Source organism: Solea solea, chromosome 2 (genome assembly GCF_958295425.1).
Source record: "Solea solea chromosome 2, fSolSol10.1, whole genome shotgun sequence".
Lineage (NCBI taxonomy): Eukaryota > Metazoa > Chordata > Actinopteri > Pleuronectiformes > Soleidae > Solea > Solea solea.
In genome coordinates this window covers 29,322,662-29,332,565 of record NC_081135.1, presented here as the reverse complement: position 1 = coordinate 29,332,565, position 9,904 = coordinate 29,322,662, and the positions used below count along the sequence as shown (strand labels likewise).

Here is a 9,904-nt window from a genome sequence, read left to right as displayed (position 1 = left end):
GTCCTGGGATTTAACGTAAAACGAAGTACAAAATAATGGCTTACAATTAACTCCCAGCTGCTCTGTAGTTATGTGGTTTTACAGCATGCCTCAGGGTACTGCATACGGACCCCTGAAATAACTAAAGCTGTAATTACAGTTGCAACGTTTTCCCTGTTTTTACCCAACCCCAGACATCAGGAATAACTCTGGTCTGACTTGAGAAGGAATGTGAGCTGCCGGCCTTACTGAGCACATGCTAAGGGAACACCGGTGAGACGACTCTATCATTTGCAATCAAAATGGGATTTCTACACGTTCATGACTCGGCAGCCGGTCGAGGAGCCGTAAACGTGCACTTCTGCTGACACCTAAAGGACAAACTGGATTCTGTAGCTGTAGTACAAAAAAATAAAAACCACTCACAAAGGGGGATTTATACTGAAATATTCTTTATTTAAAAATTATTATAATTCACAGTTTATTAAGGAATTACAGCACACAAATAAATGGATGGAGCGTGAGTTTAAAATGTATTGCTTTGGTTAGGATAGTACCATAAAATGTAAACCGCTGCGTTGGAACATCAATAGGGAATGAATGTCCGTGCCTACATCTTTGAAATGATTTTGTTGATTCAAGGAGAAAAAACACACATTTTAAAATGGTCTTCATGGTAAAAAATAGAAATGCTTTTCAGAACAAGTACAAAGAAAGATGCAGCATATATTTGTGTCAACAAAGGAATAATAAATCGTAAAAAAAAAAAAAAAAAGGTTGGAAAATAGTGTCTATAGAATATTTATAAATGTACAGGAAATAGCCTCTGTTCGTGCAGAAGTACATAGAATCTGCGAAATGTATAAAGACGTGACAAATATGTTTGCTGCTCAGCGATGGCGGCGACGGCGGCTGAATCCCCGACACAAGGTCAATCGTCTGCCACACTCGAGGCAAAGATGACGCACATCAACACAACAACTTCATGCGAGCCCTCTTAACTTTCACAGTGGTTTTGGGAAGATCCCAGTCTTCGTTTTATTGACGTCACACAGAATCACGGAGACACTGAAAGACTGCTCTCGTCAGAAGAGATGCGTCGCAATATAAATGCAGAACTAAACTAAACTAAAGTCTGTGCTCACATAGCAGAATATATTAAACACTGTTTTATGATCAACTAACGTGGACTTAGTGTTTATAACTCAGGGTCTTATTGCAGTTTCGTAAAGTGACTCGCCCCGGTCTTTATGTATTGTCGGCAAAATACGTTAAAAGGTCTTCTTAAAAAGTGATAACAGTGTATTTACTCAGCAATAAAGTCTTAATTTATGCAATGTCAGGAACAGTTTTGTGATATATACACACACTGCCGTACGTGTGCAGCAAATATCTCAAGACATCAAAAGTCATGTCCTCCATCAGACATCTGTCGAGGTGTGTTATCAGTAATATTGCACATTATTATCTACTAATAACTACCTGCCATCAGGCACCGCTCGCTCCACAAAAACCCACACACACTGGATTATTCTGCAACTGGGAGAAAGTAGCCAGTAAATGGAAGACCATTACACATTCAATAACTTACAAACGTTTGTACAATACAGTAAAAAAAACAACAACACTTTGGAGCAGTCACGCTAAAAGTCTATACTTGGTGACATGGAAAGATATTTCATATTACATTCGTATTTTCAGTCATTTCTTAACTAATTCAGTTTTAAAGTACCGCTTACTTCATTATGCATGTATACTTTTGTTTTTGCAACACAGAAAAACTGAATAGACACTGCTGGCTGACGAGGATAATCTCTGAAGACTGAGGAACTGCTGATGATAATTTCATCTTCCATGATTTGAGGCACGTATCGATATTTTTCAAGTCTCCTCCTGTAATAAATGCTGTTTTCATAGTGACAGGTTTCGTCCACAGTGGAATTATTACTAAAATTATAATGAAATACGTCAGACGTGTGACAAATGGATTTAAAAAAAAACAAAAAACAGTCAGCATAGGAAAAGTCAGTGTCAAGGCACAAATACAAAGATGTGCTTTTTAAAAAAAAAAAAACACACACACACACACACACACACACACACAAAGCAGTAAATATCAAAAGCTCAGTGTTTCGTTGCCCTTATGTGAAAGGGCAAACAAACTGTGGGTGCACAGGGGCCTTTTTCACAGCGGACATTTTAAATGTCACAGCAGCAAAAACTGGTGTAAATAATAAGCTGAACGATCGCTGAATTTCATTTAGCCGCCTCAGTGTCAGGGTCCTGGCCTTGACCGCGCTGCTGACTCACTGTAACGCAGTCATGTCGCACTGAGATATCATCAAAACGTCTACTGGGAAAAAGGCCCATACACGACATCAGCTAACTATTCAAACTTTGCGACAAACCTCCTTTTTGAATATCTTTGATAATCCAATCAAATGAACATTCGATGAACTGTGAAAACATAGCTGCTGGTTGTTCTGATCCTACCGAGAAGCAAGAAAGCTTCTCCCTGTTTACTCGCTGTAGTCGACCCCATTGGTTTAATCCCCCCCCAATCTCATGCGGCAGTTCTAAGCACACTGGTTCCACCAAGCCTACTGTCTGCAAAGTCGTACTGAGCGAGGTATTTAATCGAGGAGTTGGTGGAACACGCCAAGAATAAAATCCTTACTGTGATTATTGGAATTTCACTGAACACTTTGAGATGAAGGCAACACCGGCCGCTCGTGTAACACCTTAAGCAGAATTGGGGGAAGCTTTTCGTACCTCAAGCCTCTGCTGCTTTGGGTTTCTGCCCTCCAGTGGTCAAAAATCACCCCCACACAACTCAAGCAAAAGTTTTTTGGTACTTGGTACTCATCTGTAAGGATGAGTAATGTAAACACTTATACAAAAAAAAAAGTTTCATTATGAATGTAACTGCACGATGAACAAACCAAATAACCCTTGATCACGCACGACGTGTAACCACATCTTCAAACAGAAGCTGTGTTTACCGCACCCCAAAAATTCTAGCGGTTCACATCCGTTTGAAATCAAGTGCAGGACAGACATTTTCAGTGGTACGTTCAAGTGCTGTTTCCTTGCTCTTGTTCAAACAGCAGCATCGCGAGCTGGGAGCGCGAACCCAGACCTTCCAAGTTACTCTGAACACACCTGTGGTAGACGTCTTCGCTGAGGCGCGGATTGCAGGCTTGGTAGCGGTACTGCTGATGCAACGCCGGCTCCACGGCCCTGAACACGTGCAGACCCGAGTACTTTACGAACATGTCGTAGATGTCTATCGTCTCCAGGATCTCCTCGTTCTCTTGAACGTCGGCCGCCATCCGCGTGCGCGTCGCCATGTAGTCCGAGTTGTAGAAACACGACTCGTCAAACGACTTGCGGTCAAAGTGGCCTGCGTCTTTGACCAGGTCCACGGTGGCCGGATGCTGCTGGTTGTGATAGGCCACGTCGGGATTGTAGTCCTGGAAATGAATGGGAAAGAACACCTGCCAGTTGTTGATGGAATTCATGCGGCAGCGGTTCAGGAATTCAGTATTGACAGTTGTGGTGACGCTGGCCAAGAAAAACAGTGTGTCAACTGGGTGCTTCTTCGAGATTATGTCCATGAACTTAATCTGGGAGGGTGTTTCCGTCTTGACACTTATCCAAGGGATTTTCACTGTGGGGTATTTGCGTTCATAAGTGTTAATCTGAGTCTTCACACTGGCAAATATGTCGTTCTGATTGACCTGCTGCGCCTCCACGGGGTCATAAATGAACAAGAACGTCAGGATGGCGTTTTCACTCGTCTCAAAGGCGTTTGAGGCGAAGACTTCAAGCAAATGGTCGACATGGCCCCGGTCCTTCAGAGTCAGAGGTATAATGATGTGAACCCTTGTGGCTTCAGTGACATAGGGCATGGGAATTATCTCTATTTGGCTTAAAGGTCGCACCAGGTGAACCCTCTTGCTGATGGAACGACTGTGACCTTTCTGGTTAACGACCTCGAGCTGAAGGTCCAGAGTGTACTCCATGCCTCTGATGGGGTCAAAGCGCCTGTAACCATTAATTAGATGCTGCTTCTTCAAGTGTAAAACAGGCTTGTACTTCTTGTTCAGCTCGAGGATGGCCGTGTCAATGACATCGGCCACGTCCATGCGGTCAACGCCCTGCAGCTCACACTTGGGGGAGCCGTCAATGCATGAATAGATCTCTTCCTCTGTGAAGTACTCCCACTTCAGAACTTCAAACCGGGATTTGGGCTCAAAAGGCGGATTGATCCCCACCGGCCAATGGGCACTTCGGTTGCCCTCAAAAGCAACCACACTGACGTTCTTTATTTCTTTCTGTGGAGAGACGAGATGAAGAATTCAGACCAACACTCTCGTGAAAAACAAATCGTACTGTGCTCAATTTGTAATCCTTACCATTGGAGGACAGGAGGGGAAGAGGAAGAGGTTTTATTTTTGACAGAACCACAGGTTATTTGTGACACTTGGAGATTGGCTTACCTGCAGCTTAGCGATCTCATCGTACGTCTTCTGGAGTTCAATCTCGGTGAAGAATCTGTGCAGCCGATACATCTGTTCGGGGTCAGAGACTGGGTGCACGGTCAGAGCCGTCTTGAAATGTTCACTCTGCTCTTTGCTTGGATCAGAGTTTTTCCCCAACTCATAATGGTGGTACTGATGCCCCTGAGAAGAAACAGAGAGGTCTTTTCATGAGCCACCGTAAATCTGGCACGACAAAAAGAAGCTTTGTGCTCTTCTCAACTCGGTTATCATGACACACTTTTTCCATTCAAATTGACGTTACATGCTATCCAGGAGGCTAACAGAGTGCTTAACAACCACAATTGCATAGAGAAGTAAAAGACAGAACAATGTTGTTATACAACTACTTAATTTCACTCGGGTCGTAGAGTTAGAAACTATAATCAACAGTTAAATTTAACACTTTAATTTAAAGGTGACGCCTGCAAATGGACTGACAAATTCCACATGAAGACACAGTCATTTAGACTGAAAACAAAGAAACCACCTAAGGAGCTTGAGTGATTAAAAAAGTGAACCCAATCTGATCGGGCTATTAAAAGAACAAAGAGTGGAGATGCTGCTTAGCAGAGCAATGAGGCCACTCTTGCAAATGTTTGCCCACAGCTTACAGCCTGTTGCGGTGCACTTACAAAAGCACTGCCTGTGTCTAATTGTCACCAATGTTCTCTCTAAATAGTGAGATTGATGTCTGGCTCTGTGTTCAAGCACTTTCTTACCTATACAAGCCCTTTTCAACTTCCGCCTTGCTGCTCTTCTGGCTTGACTAACCCCTTGCAAGTCACTCAAAAGTGAGAAACAACACGGTTTCCTGCTTTGGTTAATGGTTAAAATAAGTCAATAATATTTTTTACACCTGCACGTGTAATGTGTCAATTGTAAAATTTACATTTTGTGACAAGCTTTCTGCAACTAATGGAGAAGGACAACTGCAGAATGCAATCAACTCAAAGGGCAGTGGGGGCAGATCAAGGTTCTAAAGAGCTTGTTTGACCTTAAATGCTAATGACATTACAGGAGCACAGCATGTTGACCCACAGGAGATTTTCACACCAATGAACTTAAGCAAGGGTGGACTCAGCTGTGCTCTACTTGGCTGTTTATCCATTCTACGCTGCTGCTGCAACTGCTGGATCCATGGAAAAAATGAAAGGCTAAAGGGTATTAGCAATCTACTCTGTAATATAAATACCACTCTGTGCTGGCATGGCAATTACAGTTTTATATTGCCGTCTGTCAGTTTTTAGTGGTGTCCCGGGGCAACGCGTGATTTCTGTCTTGATGGGTTCTGTTTTTTTTCCGTGGAGAACTCTGTGCCGTAACCTCTCTCACACAGCTGTTCCGAATGACGCTCTTAGTGGCCGTTCACATGCAACGTCTAATAAAGTGCTTGAAAAAAAGTTTTCAGCTAAGGTGCTTGAGGTGCTGCGCTTCTGTAATGCCATGACGTTACCAAGTGACCTACCAAGCCTGGGAGCTGCCGAGATGACTGAAGTTGCTGCAGCAGCGTCACCGAATTAATAAAAGCATTTAACTATGGACAAAAACAGATTACCAATGCAGCTTTTTCAATGTGTTCAATATGTGTATGGATACAAACATGTATGAGTGCGTCCTATCACCAACTGATTCAGCAGCTTAGTCTGGATGATGGAGGTTCTGAGTTTATTTGCTGGACAAAAACCAGTGTGACCTACTTCTTTGCCCCGGGTATCAAAGGACGTACTTAAAGTCTCACTGCATTCCAAAGACTTGAGATATTTTTATCCGTGTGTGACATGGACATGACTATACATCACAACGGATGTTCCTGGTAGCCACATACGCTTGTGTGTGTGTCTCTCTGTTTAATGTATGTGGGCCAAGTAAAGACACTAAAGATCATGCTATGAAATGACACTGAAGTACACACACAGCTTACCTCAAATTCACCGACACAATTTATGTTGGTGTAATCGATGATGCATCTCCCGAGCCACTCGTCGGGCCTGGCGCTCAGGATGTCGTTCCTGCAGTTTTCCAAGAAGGGCTGGAGTCGCAGGAGCAAGGTACGTGACAGGAGGTATCCAAAGCCTCCATAGCAATACTTCCCTTCCATCTCCCCACCGATGAACTCCTCGGGACTGCCCATGTAAAGCTCTCGGTCCATACTCAGGTGATCCACCAGGGTTTTGATCCTGTCCGCCTCGGTGTAGGTGTCGTCTTGGACAAAGTAAAACCAGTCGTATTCATTGATGTAATGGTCAAAGATGTATTTGACGGTCTGAAACATGTTCCATATCAGCCTCTCGTCTCCATGGGAAACCGTGAACATGCCATGAGGGACTTTGCGGTTGTGCGTGCCGGTGAAGAAGATCACCGAGTCCAGGTGATGGCTAATGGTGCGATTGACGGCGACACCCATTGTGTTTATGCTGTTTTTGGATGTCAGGACCCCGACAAACAAACGCTCTCGCATCCCCAACTCTGTGCTTATGTATCTAGCCCTGGAAAAAGACATCAAATCACTGTTGAAAAAAACTGTGCAAAAAACAAAGCTATACATTACAACAAAAGATATCATTGTAAACAAGTCTTTCAGTAGCTTTCAGTAACTTTCAGGTTCCATTTTCTAAACTTGTATTAAAATAAATGGAACTATGAAAAAACACAAGGCCTGGAAGGGTAACCCTGCTAGAAGTCGCACTGTGAATTATAATGTCTATCATTTCTGTGGTATACTGACATCATCCATTTGGGATCTTGTAAGTGATGCAACTTTTACTGGATTGAAAGAGAATTTATTGATAATTAATAGTTGATAGTAAAGGGCTGGGAATCGCAATATGTTAGTATAGCGATATTTAAGTCACGATACGATATTGCAAAATCACAGATATACACAGAGTGAGCACTTGGCACCATCTAGTGGACTGAAATGTAAATTATTAATAATTATTAAATAAAATAATAATAGTTATTTGTAACATCGGTTAAAAATATATGGAAAAAAAAACCAGGGTGCATGCAAAATATTGCAATATTTCACAGTATCGATCCAACCCCTGATAGTAAATTAAATGTATTTTGGTTTTGGACTGCTGTTTAAACCAAACAAATTTGAACTCGTCTATTTAGGCACTTAACAGTCAACAGTGCTTGTCATTTTTTCCCCCCGACTACTTTTAGAACATCCCATTGCAATTAATCAATGAACTGAGCAAACAAACGGATCTTTTATCCTCCGATGTGTAATGTTTCAGCCCTACCTCTCAATGTACACACTGCTACACCTCAGCACAACTTGTCTAAGGGGAAAACACTTTCTCAGAAATGCAATGAAATGCAACCACTCTGTGAGTGTGAGGGCGAAACATTCAAACAAGGAGTCTATCCAGGAAAAGTCTTGGACAGATGTCCTTCTGCATAAAATATTGCCACAAAATATGTAGTTAATCTGAGCTGCACTGTAGGAATGTAGAAATCAGCCGAGGGAAAAGGGCAGTCGACTTATTATGGATTCATTCATGGAGTCTTTTGACTCCTGCTTTTTTGTTTTTACTCAGTTACTTACCAAGTTAATGACATTTGGTTTATCAGCTTAATTTGTCATTTTGTGTTATATTTTGTGGTTTTGTATTCCTTTTTTTTATTTATGATTGTTTTTATTCTGTAATATACTACCTTTGGTTTTTAGATAGAAGCGTATTTACTATAATGTATTATATTTATTCCTGTCTAGGCATTATGAAAAATGGATTATCCTGACCAAAATAATTACAATTTGAGATGTTATAGCGCAAACTGTACACACCAGAATCCCTTTACCTTACTTTTTGTTTAAGAGACAAACAGTTATTGCTATTGTATTATACTGACAATGGAAATCCACCACTTTCACACTTCTTGTTTTTCATTCCATAATACTGAATATTAATGTGTTACATCCCACTCAAAGTCGTTTAGTTTAGGCTTTTATTGATTAATGTATTATAGTGTCTGTCATCCAGTTGTTGTTTTTTAATCTATTTACTACACATTGTACCACATTTATTATTCCACAGTTATTGTTGTCATTCTGTTTTCATGTTTGGATTAATTTAATATTGTGTTTTATACACTTTTGGGTGAGCTTTCCTATCATTCACATTAGCTACAATAGCCTTATTTGTGTTGCTTTTTTCAATATGTGACAGTCGACGTGTATAATGTGGACTAACATAATGACTGCTGCTGTATATCCTTAATTTACTGGGGATGATGAGCTACAGTGAGGCCTGCTCTACTGTAAACTATAAAACTGAGGCGAGTATTTAAAACAAATACATAAATACTATTTCTGTTGAGTTGAGCAGAGAACAGACACACACGAAACTTACCTGAAAACTTTCTTCGCTGCACTCTGGACCTGTTTATATGGAACTATCCTTGGTTCAAAATCCTCCTCTGACTCCACATCGTTGAGGCTGGAAATGGAGTTGGGCTTTCGGGCTCCTTTGAGCAGTCCGTCTTGAGCCACACTCGTGTCCTCGCCCTCCTTGACGTCCACATAACACGCTTCGTCTGTCCAGTTTACACTTAACAAACTCAGCGTGAAGCCCAAAGAAATGCCGATTATCACCGGGCCGACCGACCGCAGCACAGACAAGAGCGCCGAAAACCTCATCTTGTGCGTCGGCTGCTCTCCCCGAGAATCGTGCGTCTCTTCTGCGGATCCAGAAGAAGAAGCCACTGGTCCCAGACAGCTCAATTACTCATCAACTCAGAGGAGAAGCAGTCGTATCCACCATCCAATTACGGGAAATGTGAGGCGTCTTCCTTAAAATTTACGCAGGAGTCTTACGTGTCATTATAGCGGATACCTGGCTCCGCCCCCCCGGCAAAACGTGAGCGTCAGGCTCTACGTAAAGGGTCTACTTACTTCCAGGCTGAGTGGATGAATACAGGCTGTTCACGAGCGGAGAGATATTCACATTCAGTTCACATCTTAGTTAGAGGAAACGCCGAACTCTGTTCGTGTCTTTGATGTTGTCATATTAACTGAAATGTGACAAGTAATATTTTCAATCTTTTTCTGAAAACAAAGGGCATAGGAATCACTTATCATGGACTTTAGATTTATAAATCATATCGTAACGGTTGGTATTGTACATGTAAGTGCTTCGCTGTGTTGTTTGGTCACTAGTTACTGAGGGAGGTGTCCACCACAGTGTGTGGGCAGTTAGTAGTTCCGAGGAACACAGCAAGAAGGTTTTGAAGAGAGGCTATGGTAGTCGTGGGAGGTGTTAGCTACTAACGGGTGCCACTCTGCGACGTCATTTCGACATAATTCCATTGTGAAATATTGTGACAACCCTGTGACATGTTAGTAGGCTACCCTGGCAAAATTGTATTGTAAAGTT

General features: G+C 42.0%; 1 protein-coding gene across 1 annotated transcript; it reads right to left on the bottom strand.

The window, feature by feature from the left end:
• Window positions 1-414: 414 nt before the first annotated feature.
• chpfa (chondroitin polymerizing factor a) lies at window positions 415-9,669 on the bottom strand. Its single transcript, XM_058622784.1, has 4 exons — window positions 8,882-9,669; window positions 6,445-7,009; window positions 4,482-4,664; window positions 415-4,316 (listed from the first exon to the last, which is right to left on the bottom strand). Exons 1-4 carry the CDS (start codon window positions 9,166-9,168, stop codon window positions 3,054-3,056), a joined length of 2,298 nt encoding a protein of 765 aa, XP_058478767.1. The 5' UTR covers window positions 9,169-9,669; the 3' UTR covers window positions 415-3,053.
• Window positions 9,670-9,904: the final 235 nt, after the last annotated feature.